At 34.7% G+C, this 23,416-nt stretch overlaps 1 protein-coding gene across 3 annotated transcripts in view; it reads left to right on the forward strand.

Annotated features, from left to right (window-relative positions):
* Positions 1-23,416, forward strand: part of COL11A1 (collagen type XI alpha 1 chain) — a 222,906-nt gene that overhangs the window by 18,144 nt on the left and 181,346 nt on the right. For all 3 annotated transcript variants that reach the window (XM_047084158.1, XM_047084157.1, XM_047084159.1), the window contains exons 2-4: positions 10,019-10,186; positions 16,402-16,615; positions 19,663-19,825. In XM_047084158.1, coding sequence (XP_046940114.1) covers positions 10,019-10,186; positions 16,402-16,615; positions 19,663-19,825 — 545 coding nt within the window. The remainder of the gene's footprint in view (positions 1-10,018; positions 10,187-16,401; positions 16,616-19,662; positions 19,826-23,416) is intronic.

Genomic DNA, 23,416 nt, shown 5'->3' on the forward strand with positions numbered 1-23,416 from the left:
GATCTGTCCCTTGCTGTGAGTGGGGTGTTGAAGTCTCCTGCTATTATGGTATTACTGTCGATGAGTTTCTTTGTTTGTGATTAATTGTTTTATATATTTGGGTGCCTCCACATTTGGCCCATAAATATTTACAATTGTTAGGTCTTCTTGGTGGATAGACCCCTTGATTATGATATAGTGCCCTTCTGCATCTCTTGATACAGTCTTCATTTTAAAGTCTAGATTGTCTGATATAAGTACGGCTACTCCAGCTTTCCTTTGTTGACCATTAGCATGATAGATGGTTCTCCATCTATATATATGAATATTCAGAGAGTCCCCCTTAACATTTCTTGTAAGGCTGGTTTAGTGGTCACAAACTCCTTTAATTTTTGTGTGTCTGGGAAACTTTTTATCTCTCCTTCTATTTTGAATGACAACCTTGCTGGATAAAGAATTCTTGGTTGCATATTTTTATGATTCAGCGCATGGAATATATCCTGCCACTCCTCTGGCCTGCCAAGTTTCTGTGGATAAGTCTGCTGCAAACCTGATCTGTCTTACCTTGTATGTTAGGGACTTTTTTCCCTTGTTGCTTTCATGATTCTCTCCTTGCCTGAGTATTTTGTGAATTGGACTGTGATATGCCTTGTTGATGGTCAGTTTTTGTTGAACCAAATGGGATCCTCTGTGCTTCCTGGACTTTGATGTCTGTGTCTTTCCCCATGTTGGGAAACTTTTCTGTCATGATTTGCTCACATAACCCTTCTACCCCTGTTTCTCTCTCTTCCTCCTCTGGGACCCCTATGATTCTGATGTTGTTCCTTTTTAATGAGTCACTGATTTCTCTAATTCTTAATTTGTGCTCTTTTGCCTTCATCTCCCTCTTGTTTTCTGCTTCATTATTCTCTATAAGTTTGTCCTCTATACCACTGATTCTCTGTTCTGCCTCATCCATCCTTGCTGCCGCTGCATCCATCTGTGATTGCAGTTCAGTTATAGCATTTTTAATTTCATTCTGGCTATTTTTTACTGCTTTTATCTCTGCAGAAAGGGATTCTAATCTATTTTTGACTCCAGCTAGTATTCTTACTATCGTGATTCTAAATTCTGGTTCAGACATTTGCTTGTATCTGTGGTGGTTAAATCCCTGGCTGTTGTTTCTTCGTGCTCTTTCTTTTGGGGTGAATTCCTTCGTTTCATCATTTTGAAAGGAGAAAAGGAATTAATGAAGTAGAAAAAATTAAAATTAAGAAATTAAAATTAAAAAAATAATAAAATTAAAAAAATTAAATACACACACACAAATCTAATAAATGATGCTAGATCCTAGGAGTGTTTTTGTCTGGGTGTTGACAGTTGTTTGACATATTAGAGAAAAAAAAAGGGGGAAAAAGAAAAAAAAAAGGAAATCGGTTGAGAATTCGAAAAATGAATACACTGAAGGGGATTAAAATGAGATGATTGAAGTAAAAGAGAATTTGAAAAAATTTACACAAAAGTAAAGAATATAGTAGGAAAAATAAAGGAAAATATTTTTAATATAAATTAAAAATAAAAATGAATATTTTCTTGTTCTATATTCAAGGAAAAGAATAGAAAAGAAAAAGAAAAAAGAGAAAAAATGGAAATCGTTTGAAAATTTAAAAGAGTGAATAAACTGTAGTAGACTACAATAAAGTGATAGAAGTAAAATAGAATTTGAAAAAATTACATAAAAGCAAAAAAAGTTACGAAAAAATAAAGAAAAAGTTTTTAATATAAATTGAATATAAAAATTAATTTTTTCTCTTTCTGTATTGAAGAAAAAAAATAGTGTAAAAGTGAAAAAAAAAGAAAGAAAATTGAATAGATATACCTGCTAACAGATTGAAATAGGACTGAAATTACTTCATTTTCCCCTAGAAGGCCAACTGTGTAGCTCTTTATAGTCCATAAACTAAGTAGGCGGTGAGACTTGTGTTCTTGAAGAGCAAGGTTGGCCCAGTTGGGTGGGGCTCAGTGTAATGGCTCCATTCTCCACTAGATGGCGCTGCTAGCCTACTGCGGTGGATTGTTGTGGGGCTCATAGGTGTATATGCACATGCACGGAAGTGGTGAAAATGGTGCCAGCCAGCTACCCAGTCTGTTCTCCCGGATCAGCAATCATGCACCAGTCCTCTGTCTTCAGCTTTCATCCACTCCCCTCTTCACTGTCTGTGACAAAGCCCCAGGCAGTACCTCTCTCTCTAGTTTTGTCTCAGATGCGGCTGTTTTCCCTGGCCCCTTAATTCTGAAGGACTGCGGCTCTGACCCGTTCCGCCCCTCTGTGGGAGGGTCTCACCAAGCAATGGCTGAATGTCGGCTGCACCCAGGAACGCTTGTGGGACCCTGCTGCTGCCAGTGCCCCGAGACTGTGGCCAGGTGCCAGCCCGCCCCAGAAAAAGTTCGCGAGATAGTGTAGCAGCAGCTTTTCAGGGACTATGGAAAATCACAACACACATCTGGCACCAGGCTTCACCCTTAAAGACCTTGTTTCCAGCACCAGCAAATGTGGCCATTTTCTGGGGTCTGCTGGAACCAGGTGGCTTCAACAGTCTCTACCAAAAGTCCTTCCAACAGTGGAACCTCTTTTCCCCATGTGGCCCAAGAACCTCCCGGACCCCACTCTATTCCTGGGGATTCACCCTTCCCACCAGAGCACCACCAGGTATGGAGCTGTGGAGTTGCAGAGTATCCACTCCCCTCGTTTACTGTCTTAATGGAATTTAAACCGTCTTCTTTCTCCTTTCTCCCTTTGTAGTTTAGTCCCTGCGGCTTTTTCCAATTTTCTACTTTCTCTCCAGCTGCTTTTGGGAAGGGGTGCTTTTCTCGTATTCTATTCCTCCCCCCACCAGTCTCCGTCTCCTCTCTGCCTGCAAAAGTGGCTCCCTGCCCTCTGCTGGCTTCTCTTTCTCCAAGTTCACCTCTCCATGCCACGTACATGCTGAATTCTGTGGTTCAGGTTGTGCAGATTGTTGTGTTAATCCTCCAATCATTTCTCTGTGTAGGATATTTTAGTGTTGGTCTGGCTGTATTTTGTGGATGCGAGACACAAAAATCTTCCATGCTGTTCTGCCATCTTGGCTCTTCCTCAGATACTATTTTTATTTAGGACTTACTATGTGTTAGACCTTATCATCAGAGATTAAAATGCTTTATCCTATTTAATTCTCAAAATGAGGCTAAATTGGAGAAATTAAGTCTTAGAGGCATAAGTATGTTACCCAAAGTCACAGGGATAATAAATGCTTGGACCAGACATTGAACTAGATGTTGGAAAAACTTGGATTAGAAGTTGGGCAGTTCCAGCCTTAGAAGCTAAGTTATTAACTGTTGCCTATTCACCTGTCATATCCTACCTTTTAGACTCTTTATTAAGAGCTCTTGTGATTCTGATGTAGAGAAGTGTATTGGTGTTAGTTAAATTATAATAATAGGCACTTGACTCTGACTTTTCTTTTATCAACCCTGAATTCCACCACCACATAAACACAGTAGCACTTCTGGTGTTTTGATATTTATCTAAAGCAGCAAAGCATTCCATGACTGGATGGGAGACAGTTTATAACTCTTTCTGTGTTTTGTTTTATTTTTATTTATCCTATAATATGTCTGATATGTGGCCTGTGATGTGAGGTACAAGGTAAGGTAAGTGATTCCCTAGAAGCGGGAAAGCACCTACTTTACAAAGGCCACTTGAGAACTGTGTTCTTGCCACACTTGAATCAAATGGAAACAATCTGATTTGGAAAGCACTTCAAGGTGCTGTTTGTAAAGGCCATTTCCAACCCTCTTCATGTTCCTTCTCAGACTGGTGGGAAAGAAACTTTAGCTCTAAGGCAGGATGTAGCTGCTCAGTCATTCATTTATTCATTCATTCATTAAATGTACTTTTATTGATTACTTACTATGTGTCAGCTGCTATGTTATTTATGAATACTATAGTGAACATCTATAGTGCTGATGTTTGCTGTCAGAGGGTTTACAGTCTGTTAGGGGAAGCAGACATCAAACAATAAATTATAAGTTTAGCAGAGAGAGAGAGGGAAATTAGGTGGTATGAGTTTGTAACAGGGAGTTTAGACATACCCTGTGCCTGAGTGAAAATGAGATAATTAAGCAAGCAAACAAAATAGAGTGTGGAGTTATCCAAGGGGAGTATAGGGTACTTGAGATGATGTGAGTGGGTCATATAACCAAGCCTGGGAGAGATAAGTAATGATTTCCTGAAGGAAGTAGTGATTAGGTGGAGATCAAAAGGTTGACTAGGTCTCAGTCCACCTGGCTTTAATCCTGGCTACCCATTAGATTAATCTGGGAAACTTTTAAAACATTAATGCCTGCCCTCCCTGCCTCCTGCTTCTCCTAGTCATTTCTAGTTATAAGTTCTTATGTAGTACCTAGGCATTCTTATGTTTTAAAAGTTCTCTAGGAAATTCTAATCACAGCTAGGGTTGAAAAACAATTATCCTTAGCCAATTTAGGAAGGATTGAAAAAATAAATCCCCAGAAAGGGAGCACAATATATTCTAGAAACTAAGAGAAGTTTATTTCAGCTGGACCATAACATTTGGGGTAGGAGAAGTAGATAGGAGTTAGTGTGGATGTTTCCTTTGGAGATTGTAGCTCTTAATATCCATGGTGGATATCTGATTTTTCTCAAGAGGTCCTCAGCAGCCATGATACACCCAGGGAGAATTTGGACATTTAAATTTATTCAGTGCTGATGTCTTGTCAGGCAACTATGATTACTTTCATTTCCTTGTACTCTATGCTGTCTTGTATCTGTGTTGCATATCTGATATTTCTTTCACCCTCCTCTTGGCTTATAAACTTTTACCCATCCTTTAGGACTCAGCTTAAAAGGACCACATGGTAGATATTTCAGCTACTGTTAGCTATACAGTCTCTATCACAGCTATACAACTCTTGTAGGGCAAAAGCAGCTATGGACAGCATATAAGTGATTGGGTGTAGCTATAGTATTATAAAATTCTTGGGGCGCCTGGGTGGCGCAGTCGGTTAAGCGTCCGATTTCAGCCAGGTCACGATCTCGCGGTCCGTGAGTTCGAGCCCCACGTCAGGCTCTGGGCTGATGGCTCAGAGCCTGGAGCCTGTTTCCGATTCTGTGTCTCCCTCTCTCTCTGCCCCTCCCCCGTTCATGCTGTCTCTCTCTGTCCCAACAATAAATAAAAACGTTGAAAAAAAATTAAAAAAAAATTCTTATTTGTAGATGCTGCAATTTAAATTTCGTATAATTCCCCTGTGCCACAAAATTATGCTTCTTTTAATTTTTTTAGCCATGTAAAAAAAACATTCTTATGTCATGTACCTTTGCAAAAATAGTCAGAAAGGTCTTATCCCACAGGCATAATTTTTCCTGCTGCTGTGCTAAGGCATTGTCACAAATGCCAGCTCATAAACTTAGGTAAATATTTTTATTATTTTCATTTTACGGATATAGAAACTGAGGACAAAGCAGTTAAATACTGAGTCCAAATCACACATATGCTAAGTGCCAGGGGTGTATTCAGAACAATACATAGTTCTTCAACACTATGTATTGCTGTCATCTACTCCTTACTGGTCATGGGAGTGTGTGAAGTTTAGAGGAGGAATTAATTAGAGATGAAACAATCAAAGCATTGTGAGCCTTTACATCAGTAATCCATGTGGACACTGAAGGCAACAGAGGGAAAGGATTAAAGACTTGGGACAGACTAATCAATGAATGAGTCGGGATGTTTAAGAGATCAGCAGAACATAATAAAAAAGACATAGTAGGCCCTCAAATTTTTTGTTTCAAGACGAGAGAGCCCTGTCGACTTCAGAAAAAGTTGCTTCTATGTATTTTCACATTATCATGTTTCACACTCAACCAGTATTTTATAGAGCTCATGTACGTGTGTGTATGTGTGTGTATACATATCTGTTCTTTTCTAGTTTTAGTAAAGAAAAAAAATTAAGTATAGGCAAAAATTAAAACCAAGGGTGAAAAGTGCTATAATAAAGATAAGCATATATCTAAATGAGTTTTGGGAGATAGGAAATGCTTTCTGGAGCAGATTACACATCACTTATATCGTATGTATTCCTCAGGTGAAGTGAAGCTAAGTGTTTCAGACAGGGGAAATGGGGTTCAAGGGCCCAGAGGTAGGAGAAGGAAGATGAGAGGTTCTGGCAAGTCTGAGTTCAGTATAGCTACAGTGCAGAATGAGGAAGGAGTTAGGGGAAATGACAATGAAAAAAACCAAAAAAACAAATGATGGAGGTGCATACCACACTAGGGGTGGTACAGGCAGGACAAATGGATGTGTTCAGATCTTCAGGATTTTATATGCAAGTTCTGTGCATACCATCCAGAAGTTACTGGGTTCACTGAAGGAATTTAAGCAGCAGAGTGACATAAAGCCTGGTGTTTTGGAAACTTGCTCAAGTTGTGGTATGTAGAATGATTAGAAAAGACATGGAAACCAGTTAAATGGCTATTGTAGTAATGCACTGGGCTCTGATATCTTATTCTCCCATTTAATAGACTGCAATAGTATACAATAAAAGGCAGGAAAAACATTGTTTAACAAAATATTGTGCTGATTGGGTACATCTGAAATTCTAATCATGATCTATGGCATCAGCTATTGGCAACAAGAAAACAATTCCAATATAAAGGGCATTTAAGAATTGCTTTGAAAATGGAAATTTTGCTTTTTTAGATATATCAAGTTAAGCTATAACAAATTACTGCTTTTAATATTTAAACAATTGCAATTCAGTTAATAAAATATGAAGAAGCATTTCGCTGTGTGTGTATATGTACATGTGTATGTGTGTATGTATAAAACCATGGAATTCTTATTATGAGAATTTGTTAAATGCTATGATTATGAAATCAAATAGCAGGCAGATTTCAAAGTGGCTTAATTTATTATTTAGTTTGCTTGAAGGGAAAAACTTTAAAACTTGATTAACCAGGTTTTACATTTTTTGTAACTTGATATGCCTTTTTATCTTTATTTTATTGTTTAAAATGTTTAGTTATGGTGGGGAGGAGCAGAGAGAGAGTGAGACAGAAGATCCTAAGTGGGCTCTGTACTGAACCTACTAACCTTGAGATCATGACCTGAGCCAAAGTGGGACGCTTGACCAATTGAGCCACCCAGATGCCCCTTGATATGCCTTTTTAGAAAAACAAAAAAAACCTAGTTGAAATCTAGGTTTTTACTTGTCCCTATTTTTAATTGATTTTTGAAGAATGAATTATTTCATATAATGCGTCTCTATAAAGAATTTTGTGAGGCTTTAAAAATAGAGCTCTTATTTTGAATCCTATAGAGGGAATGTGTTTTTATCACACTATTTCAAAGTAGGAAGAAGCACGTGTGACAAAATCTGTACTCTTGGAAAATATCATCCTGTGGAAAGATATTTTGGAGAGGTGGCATGTGCAGTTTATTTTAGTTATTATTTGCCCATAAGCAATTGGGACCATGACCATGGGACTGCATCATTTTCGTCATAGAATTACAGCCTTCATAGCTGTGTTCATGTCTGTCCTTGAGTCTTTACCCTATTCAGATGTACTTTTGCTAATGGCCTCAGAGCAAGAAGATAAGACAAAATAAGCAGATAAAATGCTATGAATTTTATAAATAGTCTCTTTAAGAGGAATTTAGACCCTGAAACATAAATTGAGTTTAATTTAAAGCAAATATAAACATCAGGAATCAATTAACTGTCTCAAGATAATTGTATATTTATATTTATGTTTTAACTTTCTTTTACAGAGTTTTTATTTATGGGGTAGAGCAATGAAGGTGGTGAAGTGGAAAGAGCCTAGATTAGATGTTTGCCCAGATCTCAGGAGTATCCTTAGTTTGCTTTCTGGCTCTCAATTCCTTCATCTGCACAGAGGGATAAGAACATATGCTCTGAAAAGTCTGTAAAGAGCTTAGCTTAGTGACTGGCACATATTAGGCTTTCTAGACATGAAAGCTATTAAAAATTACTACTTTCTTGGGCGCCTAGGTGGCTCAATTGTTAAAGAGTCTCAACTCTTGGTTTCAGCTCAGATCATGATCCCAGGGTTGTGGGATCAAGCCCTGCATCGGGCCCTGTGCTGAGCATGTGGCCTGTTTAAGATTCTCTCTTCCTGTCCTTCTGCCCCATCTCCCACTTGCATGCTCCCTCCCTCAAAAAATAGAAATTATTAAAAATTTAAAAATATTATAACTTTCTTTTTTACTTTATAATAAGAGAAAAGAAAGTTAAGAACGTCCAGTATCCCTATGGGCCTAAAATAATTGACCATCACAAGCAGGACTACAGCAAAAATGTTCTTGAATGCTGTTATTCTTTTAAGTATTCCAAGGCTAAACTAGAGAGTGTCATATTTGGTAGAGTTGATGATCCCTTTGAATTGTCTGATTTCCATAAAGAGAATGTTTTTCTCTTCTTTTTTAATAATTTGGAAGAATGTGCCCTATACTGGATAGTATGTTGATTTTCACTCAGAGGCTTGATAAAATAGGTATACAGAGTACTGTTAAAGGAAATTACACTTGTTATACTCTAAAAGGAAAATTATATAAACCTTCATCCACATATATTTGTACATGTGGAAGTAAATGCCCCTAAAATTTAATTAACTAAGGAAATGACCAAGTATACAGTGCTCATAAGCACTCATTCATTCATTCATGTATTCTGTAATGAACTGGTGGTTATTATAAAAAAAAAAGTTAAAAATAATAATTTTATTTTTTAGAGTTTCCTCAAGTTTATTTATTTTGAGAGAGAGAGAGAGAGAGAGTATGCCCATGCACAAATGGGGGAGGGGCAGAGAGAGAGAGAGAGAGAGAGAGAGAGAGAGAGAGAGAGAAAGAATCCCAAGCTGGCTCTGTGCTGTCATTGCAGAGCCTGACATGGGACCCGAAACCACAAACTGTGAGATCATGACCTGATCCAAAATCAAGAGTTGGTTGCTTAACTGACTGAGCCACTCAGGCACTCTGAAATCATAATTTTCAAAGAACAACACCCCATTACAGGTCACTCTTTATGGATCGTGATGAATTGTGATGATATTTTCTGATTCTAAAATCAATCCCATTCCCATTCTCATTAAGTCCTTCCAGAAACAATATATTTATAAATCCCAGCATATTTTGAAATTTGATAGAAATTCTGTTTTGTTTTGTTTTTTTAACTGACATCAAAACTTTTCAAATCAATAATATTGGTTCACTTCTATTGGTAGAAGTGATCTCTTTTACTTCTGAACTAGAACCTATATACTTGCAGTAAGGACTTATGTCTCAGACATGCTCAGTAATACATTGGCCAACACATAGCCTTCTCTGAATATTTTTATTTTTGAATAAAGACAAAAAGTCAATAGAATATAGGCATGTTTTGTTACCTATTCTTTTTAACAACTTTTAACTTTGTGTGTACAATATGGCTTAGTAACTGCACATTTTGCAATCATTATGTATAATGTTCATTGTGAATTTGAACCATGAAAATCACCTTTATGTAGCTTATAAATAGTTGAATAGTAAATCTATTAGAAATTAATGGAATATGTCCAGATGCTGGCCTTCACTTTAACTCCAGATAGTGAAATTACTTAGAATGCTTAAAGACTTTATAAATTGTAATGGAGATGCATCAGATTGTAAATTTACATATATTCTATTATATATTAAATACATAATATATACCAGGTAACAAATATTTTATATATTCAATTCCAAATCTGCTTATCCCCCCCAAAATATGAATATCTTCTGTTTGCTTTTCCACAAATATATTCTTGATTTGAGATATTTTGCATTGAGAATTTTTTAGTTTATATTTTACCTGCTGCCCCACTTCTCAGTTTCCTACCCAGATAACAGGGAGATGTGTTAAGTGACAGATTTGAGAGTAGAATAATAAACAGTTTTCTCTTTTAAAAATACTCATTTTTATGCTAGATTGTTTGTTCAATTTTTTTTGCCTTTAATTTATTTTTCAGCTGCTCCAGTCGATGTACTAAAAGCTCTAGATTTTCACAATTCTCCAGAGGGAATATCAAAAACAACGGGCTTTTGCACAAACAGAAAGAATTCAAAAGGTTCGGATACTGCTTACAGAGTTTCAAAGCAAGCACAACTCAGTGCTCCAACAAAACAATTATTTTCAGGTATGTTCACTTTATTACTAGAACTGTCACTACTTTGCTAATTATTTTGTGTCTTTTTATCATGCTGTATAATGCACAATTATTGGGGCAGATATAATTCTTTCCTATATAGGACACTGAATATGTTGTGGTCACTAAGGTGACTTAATGGAAATAACTGATGATTTAATAATTGCCAGTTTTAATTCAACACAATCACAGAAGATATGTTTATTTGAAAATTTAATAATTTATCATTTTATTTCCAGATGATAAAAATTGAAAACAACATTATATCTAGCTCATTTCTGCATATAATCCTATAGAATTTATTCACTGGATAACATGGCAGTTTTACCCATAATGACTACCCATGTGGCTTGAATGGGCATGTGGATTTAGACATACTTAGTGAGTGTCTTTATGAAATTAATTTAAGTTTCTGTTGAAAGAAATACTTCTTTAGAATATATTATAAAACAGATAATTCAGTATTATTTTGGGATCCTGTTCTTATCTTAAATAGAGTAAAAGCCCCATGTCACAGTTATAAGGAGATCTGGGTTTAGAGAGTTTGTAAACCTTTACCTGGAAAGTTTTTGTAATGGTATTGAAAAATACCTGGTGAATATTATTTCTTTCCATGAAAGTATTGATTAACCTGATAACACTAATTATCTGCAATCATGATAATGTAGGGAAAGGGAGTTGAGTGATGAGCTGACAATTTCTGAGTGTCACATAGTCAAAACAGTAACTTGTTACAAGTCTGCTGTTGCACACATCAGTTATTTTTTTCTTACAACTGTACTGAATTGAGTGTTCCCATCCTTATTTGATGGAAGAGGAAATAGAGTTTCACTCAGGTTCTTGGACTTGTCCACATTACGAGGGGTCTTGATTTAATCCAGGTCTTGTCTGTTGCCAAAGCCAATATTCACTATACTATCAAGTGTTTCTTTTTAGTGCTTTAGAATCCTCTCAGAAATAATTTATTGTTTATTTTTTTTAATGTTTATTTGTGTATGAGAGACAGAGAGACAAAGAGCGCACGAGCATGGGAGGGGCAGAGAGAGGGAGACACAGAACCTGAAGCAGGCTTCAGGCTCCAAGCTGTCAGCACAGAGCCCGACATGGGGCTCAAACCCACGAACTGCGAGATCATGACCTGAGCTGAATTCAGATGCTCAACTGACTGAGCCACCCAGGCACCCCAAAACAATTTATCATTTAAATTCTTCATATAATCCTCTCCACTGTCCCTACCTGAAGGGATTTGAATTATCTCTTTTCACAAAAAACTATTTTCTAACAATAGAAAAATTAGAAATCAAGGGACTAACTACAAAACAAGGTAATATATTTTTCATGGATGGACAATTTAAAGTATTTTTGCAAACACATTTATTTTGATCAATTCATTGATCTTTCCCAAATATTTCTTGTTTTGCAATCCTTTGTGATGGACAAAAGCAACAATCCGCAAATACAAAGAATGTCAATGCACAATTTTTCTGACTTTGGAATTAAAAATTAAAATAGTTATTAAATCCATAAAAGTATGTTAAAAATCAAATTTAAAAGCTGCAAATGTAAAAATAATGTTGCTTTTCTATTTATCTGCACTCCAATGCAGAAATAGGATAGGGATGGGAATTGTCAAGAGAAAAAAACAGGGAAAAATACATTAATGGAAAAGCTTTAGAAATACTCAAAAAGTTAATTTTTAATTTTTTATATTTTGGTTCATCACTTCAGGGTCAGTTTTTGTGCCTTCCAAATTGGTAGTTAGTTTGATTAATCCAATCATTTCTGTTATCCGTGGAAAAGAATATAATGTATGCCTCTGGGCTCTCCTTTCATGAGAGTTAACAATATTCATTTATACTGAAGGGTTTTTTTTCCCCTTTCTCACAATATTGTGACTTAGGCACATAATTCTCAAAACAGTTATTTCAGATAGGAAGAGACTCCTCTGATAGAGACCTCATCCGTCTGTCCCACGCAAGTGAATTTAAACTTAATCTTCCATTTGGGTAAAGCTTCCTGTCAAACAATGCGAAACGACAATTAATAAAAATGATCAGTGACATTTTCATAGTTAAAAACATCCAAACAATGAATATTATTCTTTATCAAATGAGTAAAAAAGATCTTTGAAAAAGTATTTGGAATACTCTTTCTTCCATTATGGGAAGACATAATAGCGACTTCTTTTCTAATGAAAAAAGTAAGTAGTAGTATTGGAAAGTTCAATATTGGGGTGGGGTTGAAGGGTTATCAGATGGTCACTGCAAAATTCTGTTTAATTAAGGTACATGCCCTCTAAAGTCCTTATTTGAGACCTTTAATTTAACTGTCTGAGAACACTGTACATGTGACCTGAATAGAAGCTATAATTTACAAGTTCTATCTGCCTTCTCTAGAACACCTGCTGTGGGACAGATGCTATACAAGAAACTTTGTGTATATTGATCTTTATCTTCATATCCATCTGGAGAGAAGACTATTTAAGCCCAAGTAATGGATTAGGTGTTAGAAATGTAAAGTATTTCAATATAATCACAGAACCAGTGAATGATGTGAAGCTGAGAGACAGTCTCTGTCTCTTTTAGATTAAGTGAGCTTTCTCACTATGCAAAAATGGCCTTCCCTCCTCATTTTCAAAATCCTGCTGACCACCAAGCTACATCAAAAGGTATTTTAGTTAAAGGGAGACATATGACACATGGAAATATATTAACCACAATTTGAGAAAATTAAAATCAAATAATGAAATTTTGTGACTTTTCTATATAAAATTTATTTATGCATGCACTATCTATTGATATTAAAAGCCCATTTTAAGAATCAGTATTGAATTTGATATATTCAGTGTGAATTATGATTATTATATATGTATGATTTTATGTTTACATGCATATCAAAAGTAGTAATAGTATTTTTTCTTTAACAGCAGTCATTCAACAGAGTGGATGCTTTTACTTTACATTTATACATTTCAAAACACAAATTATTTAAGTTGAAAATTTTCACATTTTATTGTATCATGTATACTGATCACTGTTATTTGAGATAAAATTTCACATAGTAAGTGGTTGCATTCCTGTTGTTGAAGTAATATCATAATGAATTCTCTCTGATACATTTAGTCAGTTATGGACAGTTTTGCTTAGTGTTTTATAGGGAAGAAACTAAGGTGGGGTGCCTAGGTTAGACTGAATATTTTGACATCAAGTCATGATTTTTTAGGTAGCTAAATTCTCTTTTTCAAATGTCATAGCATAAAGATTATAATTATAATCTTATTGCCTAATTTGAAATTGGGAAATACTTTGGGGTGCCTGGGTGGCTCAGTCGGTTGAGCGTCCGACTTCCACTTAGGTCATGATCTTGTGGTTGTCAAGAGCCCACGTTGGGCTCTGTGCTGACAGCTCAGGGCCTGGAGCCTGCTTCCTATTCTGTGTGTCTCTGTCTCTGCCCTTCCCCCACTCATGCTCTGTCTCTCTCTGTCTCAAAAATAAAATAAACATTAATTTTTTTTAATTGGGAAATACTTATATAATTGAAAGATTTTACTCATTAGTGGTTAGCACATGACAGTTTCAAAAGTCGTTCTGTACAAATTGGATCATTAATTATAATTTGTTATAACTTATTTAATCTTATATGAATATATTCTTTCCTGGAATTCTTTTTTCCCTAAATGTCTCTATGTAGACATTAATTCATGATGGTTTTGCAAAAATGGAAAAAAAAATAATTGTTTTCCCCTAGCTCATAATATTTTAGCATCTTTTTTTTTCAATGTAGGAGATATTTGAAAAATTGAGGTACATTTAGGGAAAGAATTCCTGTGATTCTCAACATTCTGAGCTACTTATTTGAAGAAAAAGTTGGCCATGGAGCTTCTTCAATAGCAGGCTGATTACCTACCTAGATTTTTATTTATAGTATAAGCAGGTAAAACATGTTTTATTAATTAATGTTTTATTACTTTTCCATTTTATTTATATGATTATCTTTCTTCTGTTGATTTATATACAAATAAAATTGGATGTCTTTGTGACATCTAAATGAAACAAAACTATATCTATATTTAAATAATTTTTGATGTGATAGCAAAGCTTTTATGACCTACTTGTGATATGGCAAAGTTGTTTGGTAAATTATTTTTAAAAATAAAATTAATAATTTTAAATAAATAACTTTTTAGTTTGGAGATACCTATTTATCTATGTAGATATAGATACGTATGGATAAAGATATAGAAATACATACAGGTATAAGTAGATATTATAGAACCAAATACCTAACATTAATTGACTGCTTTCTCTGTGACATACTCTTATTTAATTTCCACATTTTAAATAATTCCAATTTCATAAAATGTCTCCTACTACTTTAAGTGTCTACAAACACTGCATATGCAGATGTTTTATATGTTATTTAGCCTGTCCCAACCATTACAGGCTATTTTAATATTTCAGGATTATAAATAGTGTTTTGGTGAATTGATGTAAGATACCTTTACACACAAACATTTCTCCTATTCCAATAAAGTTTTAGAATTGCTGGTGTCCTATAATCTTTTGAATTTGAATCCGTGGCAGTCATATTCAGAGTATTTTTATTATTTTATACTAACGTGTAGAATAGAATTTAGAATGAATGGATTGAATATGGAAGCTCCTGGTGTTGTCCTAGATATCACTGATTACACACGCACATAAACACGAGTTTTGCACACGGAAAACTTTTTAACTGAAATAATCTCATCCTTTGAATTATAATGCCTGTTTTACTTCTATTCCAGGGTAGATAGAGGCTCAAATAAGATATATATGTAAAAGTATTTTTGAAGAGTAAAATGCAAAATTTAACATGCAATGTTTTTATAAAACATATACAAGCAGCCATTGCTTAACTATCTGAGAAATATTTGTGATAGTCATTTAACTGATGTGTTTACTTAATAAATACTTACTAAGCACCTAGGTAGATATGGCCCCATGCTGGATATTTAGAGTATAGTGGTAAGAGGGAAAAGAAAAAAAAAAAGACAGTTTGCCCTCTTGAATTTAGAATCAAATTAACCAAGTATCTGATAGTTCAGATTTATAATGCTATAAGCTTTTTATTGGTGAAATTGCCTTTTGTGTGATAGGAAAAACTGATGAGAAACTCTTTAGCTTTTAATGGATGACAAAAAAATACCTTCATATATCGTGTGCTTGCGATGCCTCTTTAAAGAGGCACAGATTAGAGAAGACTGAAAATACAAATCTTAGATCAAAGTGGTATTTTTTTATTTTAAAAGTTCTTATTGTGCATTTAATATTGTACTGGCAAAATGATTGATATTGTTTCCTAACTTTGAGTTGAATTCTACATAGTCATTGTGCTTTAAATGAGCAGGTTTAAAATTTGAATATAGCTTGGACAATTATCTCAGAGAAAGCTTATTATTGTCCCTTTCCCATTTGTTTTTTAATCTGTGTTGTTATTACTGTTTGAATTTACATGATTTGTTTTTTAAAATTTATTTATATTCAAGTTAGTTAGCACACAGTATATAGTCTTGGTCTCCAGAGTAGATCCCAGGATTCATCACTTCCATGTAACACCCAGTGCTCTTCCCAACAAGTGCCCTCCTCAATGCCCATCACCCATTTAACCCATCCTCCCCACCTCCCTCTAGCAGCCCTCAGTTTGTTCTTTGTGTTTGAGTCTCTTATGGTTTGCCTCACTCTCTGTTTTTATCTTGTTTCTCCTTCCCTTCCCCTATGTTCATCTGTTGTGTTTCTCAAATTCCACATATGAGTGAAATTATATGATATTTTTCTTTCTGTGTTTGACTTATTTCACCTAGCATAACACATTCTAGCTTGATCCATGTTGTTGCAAATGACAAGATTCATTCTTCTCTATCTCTAAGTAATATCCCGTTGTGTATGTGTGTGTGTATATATATATATATATATATATATACGTATATATATATATATTGAGAGAGAGAGAGCGCACCACTTCTTTATTCATTGACCAGTCTATGGACATTTGGGCTCTTTTAATAATTTGGCTATTGTTGATGGCACTGCTATAAACATTGGGGTGCATGTGCCCCTTCTAATCAGCATGACTCATTAAGGCCACCTAAGAAGTTAAAAAATTAAGGTGATCCAGGAATAATTTGGGAATTTAACATTCCTGAGCCTTTGGCCTTCTCTTCTCAGGAGGAACTTTTCCAGAAGATTTTTCAATATTATTTACAATAAAACCCAAAAAAGGAATTCAGTCTTTCCTTTTATCTATATATAACGAGCATGGTATTCAGCAAGTCGGTGTTGAGGTTGGGAGATCACCTGTTTTCCTGTTTGAAGACCACACTGGAAAACCTGCCCCTGAAGACTATCCCCTCTTCAGAACTGTTAACATCGCTGACGGGAAGTAAGTAACATAATAATTCAATGTTTTCACCATGTTGAAAGCAATTATCTCATTTAACCATTCAACAAATATTCATAAAGTATGAAGCAGTTTTTTCTAGAGATTAGAGATACGGCAATGAACAACAATAAAATACCTAATTGCACATAGTTTCTTTTAGTCTGGGTAGAAAACGAGGAAGATAGGAGATGGTGGTGGAGGGTGCAATTTTAAGGATTGAGATCAGGGAAAATCTCACTAAGAAGGTGACTGGTGAAGAATCTGGGGTGCATGCCTTGCTAATAGTATATACTATTATATACTAACTAATAGTATACTAACTAATTATACTAACTAATAGTATATACTATTCCAGGAGGAGGGGAAGCAAGTACACAGCCTCTGATTCCAGGTGTGGCTGATTTGTCTAAGCAATGTCAAGGATACCCACGTGGCAGGAGCAGAGTGGGATGATGAGGATGAGCCATAGGAGGCCAAATGGTATAACACTTTGTCGATGGGTCTAACACTTTGGGTTCTATCTTGAGTGACATGGGAAGTCACTGTAGACTTTTTGAGCAGAGGAATGACTTGACTTGACTTGCCTTTTTTTCAAGCATGTTAATATTGACAATCATAAGAAGTTTTCATAATGCTTGATATGGGCTATGTACTGTTTGAAGCATTTTATACGTAGTCAACTCATTTAATTTTCACAACTCTTTGAAGAAAATAATGTTAATAAACCCATTTTACAGACTAGAGGACCGAGCCACAGAAAGTGTAAGTAACTTGCCTGAGATCATATATTTTCAAAGTGGCAGAGGTAGTTAGACTCGGTAGTAACCATCATACTCTTCTGAAAATCATCCTGAATTCTGAATTCTGCATTGTGAACATTGCCTTTCACTTAGGGAACAGCTAAATACAAATAAATGTTTGCTAAATTTACTTGGCATTTTATTGCTGAATCTAGGCTTCTAAAATTAGCCTGATCTGAAATATGACATTTAGTCATAAATGTAGGAAGGAAATGGCCATGCAGATGAAAAAAAAAATCCACGCTCAATGTATCTTTGTCAGGACCATGGAGAAAACTTCATCTCAGTGGCAGGAAAAACTAGGCTTTTATGAGCAATTTAAATACTATCCTTAATAATGAATATGAAAAGTGATGCTATGACAATAAATCAGGGTAAGGAATTTAAGGGAATGCTGTTTTCAATAAAGCATCTCTTTGATATTGTTGCACTGAGCAAAGGCATGTTGAAAGTGAAGGAGTGAGCCATGTGGGGATAGGGAGGAAGAGCACTTCTGGCTGAGTGAAGAACATATGCAAAGGACCGCAAAGAGGCAGCAATGTGGCTGGAGAGGAGGGAGCGAGAAAGCAAAAGTTGGGCGTGAGGTCGGCGGGCCAGAGGACACTCCTGTGAGGCAGAGTAAGGACTTCAGCTTTACTGGGAATAATACCTTGTTTTTAGCAAGGAGACTTTATCTGACTTGTGTGTTAAAATGGTCACTACACAGTTGCATGAGAGTGGAAGCAGAGACCATTAAGGAGTCTAGATGAGAGAGCTTCCAGATTGGGTAGTTGAGACACACTGGATTCTGTATATACACTGAGTAAAAGATTTTCTGATGATGTGAATGTACTGTGTACAAAAAAGAGAATAATTAAGAATGGTTTCATATTTTGATAATTATATATGATACCATGATTATGACATATCACTATTATCAGAGCTGAAATTAATCAACAATAAGGTCAAGTTTAGAGTCCTAATCAACTTTTAACAATTGAATTCATTTTTATTTTCTGTTAATGAAAAGCACATACTTACAATAGTGGAGATGGTTTAAGTTAAGACACAGGCTTCTTGGCAGAAATATGTGTAAATTTTACTCTCACAGTATTAAGTGGCTCCAAAATAAATCTTTGCTTGATTCAAACTAAGCAGACGCCTATGCTAGTTGAATGTGCTATGGAAAGACCAAAGATTAAGTGTATATGGAAATATACTTGGTCCTCATCAGTAGCCATGCCAAGTCACATGAAACAGACATTTTAGGAAGGCTCCTGCAACTTTTTAGGTACTTTATTTTATGGATGTAGTCCTAGACACTTCTGCAATATTAATCTAGCGTTTTTCATTTGGAAAAAAATATATAAACCAGAGTGGTTTGCAAAATCCAAATGACGTTCACTCAGTGGTTTATGTTAGCACCAGATAGTGTTAATAAAACCCACCATTTTATAGTAAGATTAGGGTATATATGTTTCCACAGAGCTGGCCATGTCTACCCCCTAAGCCTGTCATCGCTGCCCTGAATTAGCTGGAGCAGTAGCTTCAGAGTGAATTGAGACTCTCATTCCACACATGCGTTGACTATGCTTTCTTTCAGTGTTCCCACTTCCTGCCAACCCTGGAAAGAAGGAGAGATATTGTGTCTCAGTTTTGGATCCTGCCCACAGTAGTGATCTATAACTGTCTTGAAATTAAAGTGGAAAAAGAAAACGAAAGCACTTGAAATAAATGTGAATAAAGACAGAGAAGCACATTGTGTTTTACAATTAGAACGTTCAGTTGTTCCAGATGGAGGAGTCATTCAATAAGTAGACATACCCTTTTACAGTTCATCTCAGGGGATCTCTAGAGCAAAAACAGAACAAAAAAATTAAGTGGAATTCCTTTTGGAAGAAAACATTTACGTACATAGAAACTATTACTTACCTCATGTCCCACCCCTGATCTCTATCACATATACTCATCGGACATGGTGAGATTAAGCTTTTGTTGCAACAACACAAAGTGTAGCAAAGGATGGGCACTTCCTTATCAGCATAGACAGCCACCCCTGGTGTGCATTTTATACCACTTGTACCCTTTTTAGTATCTAGCACTATTCTGGGTAAACAGTAAGTCGTCACCTGTTAACTAATTAATAAATGAGCCTACTTTTTGTACATTTTCAGCCCACTTTCACAATTTAAAATACATTGTATTTTAAAATGAGTAATGGTGTGGCAACAATATCTTTGAAGCTTACAAAGGAATTGGCTTTTTTAGGTGGCATCGGGTTGCAATTAGCGTGGAGAAGAAGACTGTGACAATGATTGTTGATTGTAAGAAGAAAACCACAAAACCACTTGATAGAAGTGAGAGAGCAATCGTTGACACCAATGGAATCACGGTTTTTGGAACCAGGATTTTGGATGAAGAAGTTTTTGAGGTAAAAATAAATCAGACGTTATTTGAAGCTGAATATTATTAAATCAGATGAATTGAGCTAATAACTGTAACAATCAATATATGCTATAAAGCAAAGTTGAAAACGAAAGGATGACCTACTTTCTTCCCCTGTGGGTATAGTGGTGATGTTTTCTTTTGTTCCGTAAGAGAATGAGTACACAATGATGGCTGTAACGACTGGGAAACATTACAGAGATTGGTTGATTTGAACACAGGCATGCTTTTCTCTTGGGAAGGGCAAATGGCTTTACTTTTGGTACTTTGTATTATTTTCCTTGGAGAAAAGAACATTTTCTTTGCTTCCTTCTTTGGGAGATTAATTTAAGGAAATGTACAAGTCAGATATTTTGCTTTTCTCTGTTCTTCTAATGTTTCTAAGGTATAAAATAGAGATCATATTGCAAAAGCTGAACTTAGGTCTTTAAAACCACTTTTTAAATAATGTCAAGGTCATAGTAAAAAGTTTTCTTCCAATTATATTTCACCAATTATGGTAATTACATTCTTTCTTTTAATTCTTCAATCATTGGATCTGGCAATGCATGCTTTAATTTTCATTGAGTCAATTATTAACATAACAAACAGACTGAGTCCTGATCCCACAAAAGGATGCACTCCTGAGACATCATTCAGTACTCTGATCATTGTTTTTATCCAGTTTCTGAGTAATTTATTTTTCAAAGTGTAATAAAGTAAACTTCTGTGATATATAACGGATTAATAGACAAGGTTTACACAGAAGATTTTCTGTATTTGGATATACACACAGACAGTGTGTATGTTCATAGAAAGAACAACATACATTCCGAGTGTCAGTAGAATGTTGCATTCCTGTACTTCTGTACATAACCTATGGCATAATTTTAAATATAATTAACATTTGTGACATTTTCAGGTTAATTGAAATTCTGTTTGTTTCTGATTTTTCTCTACTTGTAGGTACCTAAGCCTTTGACTCCAAACAAAATGTTTTAACACATTATATCATACTAAATTAAATGATAAACTCATTCAGGCAATATATAATAATATAGTCTCAGATCTTCCAATATCATCTATTGATTGCATACAAATGATAATTAATATTTATTTATTAGATGAATATTATAAACAAATTAACTTAATTTCTAGTCTCGCAAAGTTCTATTTTGAAATTAAACTACCTATGAACATCAGTTTCACAGGCTAAATTTATTTTTGTAATACACACAACCTTATTTTCCAGGAACATAAATGAGTAATACGGACAAAGTATATCAGTGGATGGTTTCATTTCATATATTAGTTTAGTCTATTGTTATACATAGTTACAGAGTCTATGAAACTTAAAGCAATGGAAATTAAGAGTAAATTTTGTTCATCATAAGTGATAAGAATATACACAGAAATACAAAAGAGGGGTGCCTGGGTAGCTCAGTTGGTTAAGCGTTTGACTCTTGATTTTGGCTCAGGTCATGATCTCACATTTTGTGAATTCGAGCTCCACATTGGGCTCTGCGCTGACAGTGCAGAGCCTACTTGGGATTCTCTCTCTCTCCCTCTTTTCTGCCTCTCCCCTGCTCTCTCTCTCTCTCTCAAATAAAAAAGTAAATGAATTTTAAAAAATAAAAAAAAGAAATACAGAAGAGAAAAAATATAAATATGTTATATAAATAAGAATATAAATAAAACACGTATGTTAATACATATCAATTATTAATATTCTCAAAATTTACTGCCCTGAAAGATATTTGTTATATGTACATGTTGATTACGTCTCTTTTTCATACAGCTTTTCCCCTCTTACTCCTGAATCCTCACATACAGACTATACACCCCTTTCTTTGCCATACACTACATTCATACTCACTGGGGTCCAGTTTAGTTTTTGAATTAGGGTTTTAGGCTATCATAATATGTTCTTTTTTTCAAAATAAATAATTGAACCTGATGTTGCATCTTTTAAAATATGTAATAATAGCCTCTGTGTTTCATAAGCTGATTACAGTATCAACTCCTAAAATACATGAAAATGATTTCCGTGAAGTATTTCCATATGTTTTCACTACTTCTAACCAAACTACCTCTGGTCAAGAGGGCCTCTAGTAAATTACCAAAGACAGATGTACTATAAACAAAGATTATTATATATTCTTTGATTAATTCTTAATTTTCTAATCCATAATCCACAATCTAAATCCTGGAGTAACTCCAGCTGTTTATTTGGAGAAACTGCTAAGCTACTAAGAAGAATAATTTTTAAAACACTCATTATTGAATTCTTTGGGCGTGTGATAGTGAGTAGTGAAAATAAGTTTATTAAGCAGCTTTGCATCTTGGAGTTTCGTGAAACACTGTGGAGCTTTAAAAAGAATATTTATTTAAAATATCAAATATAAGAAGATGTGGTATATATACATACAATGGAGTATTACTTGCAATCAAAAAGAATGAAATCTTGCCGTTTGCAACTCTGTGGATGGAACTAGCGGGTATTATGCTAAGCGAAATTAGTCAGAGAAAGACAAATATCATATGACTTCACTCATATGTGGAATTTAAGATACAAAACAGATGAACATAAGGGAAGGGAAGCAAAAATAATATAAAAACAGGGAGGAAGACAAAACATAAGAGACTCTTAAATATGGAGAACAGAGGGTTACTGGAAGGGTTGTGGGAGGGGGGTTGGGCTAAATGGGTAAGGAGCATTAAGGAATCTACTCCTGAAATCATTGTTGCACTATATGCTAACTAACTTGGATATAAAATATAAAAAAAATAAATTATAGAAAGTAAAATAAATTAAAATAAATAAAATATCTAGTATAAAAATATAAAAATAACTTTTATTTCATATGAAGTACAATTAGTTTTGAAAAAGTAAATAAATGCAGATACTTCACTATAAGGTTTATCATTATCACTATATCCAAAGTCATTATACATAAAATTCAACTTTTGTTTCCTAAATTGTGTTATTGTGTGGGTATATAAATTTCAAAAGCAATTTAGTCTTCCCCACTTGAAAAAAGAATATGAAGAAAAAAAGTAATTGAAACATAGATTTTTAAATCAGAATAAAACTTTCTGACTCCTTTTATGAAATTAGTTCGTGTTATCTGAATATGATGTTAATATATCATTCTCTAAAAATTTACTCAAATACTTTTATTTTCATTTTGTTTTACATTATGGTATCTGTCTAGACTTTTGAATCTCTACCACTGAATGTGTAGAAGTTAAACTAAAACAATAGGAGATGGGAATGGTACCATGTATGCATATTCTAGTGTTTGATAAACAGTTGTATTGGTGAGATGATATAAAAACATCCGTGAGTTATTATTCTGAAAACTGGAAATGTCATTTCTTTGGAAACAGTATCATTCCAATTTAGATGCAAATTTGTTTATTATATAATTTCATCTCTATCATCCCTATATTACCCTACATTTATGGAATTGTACTGGTATGGAAAAAATGCTAAACATGGCCTTACTTGAACTGCAATCCGAAGATACTTAAGAATTCAACATTAAACAGATAAAAGCAAACCCGATTTTTTTAAAGTATGACGAATTAGTTTATA

The sequence above is a fragment of the Lynx rufus genome, unplaced genomic scaffold (assembly GCF_022079265.1).
Source record: "Lynx rufus isolate CCGP_SWC_20201006 ecotype Redwood Valley unplaced genomic scaffold, mLynRuf1.p SCAF_2, whole genome shotgun sequence".
Classification (NCBI taxonomy): Eukaryota; Metazoa; Chordata; class Mammalia; order Carnivora; family Felidae; genus Lynx; species Lynx rufus.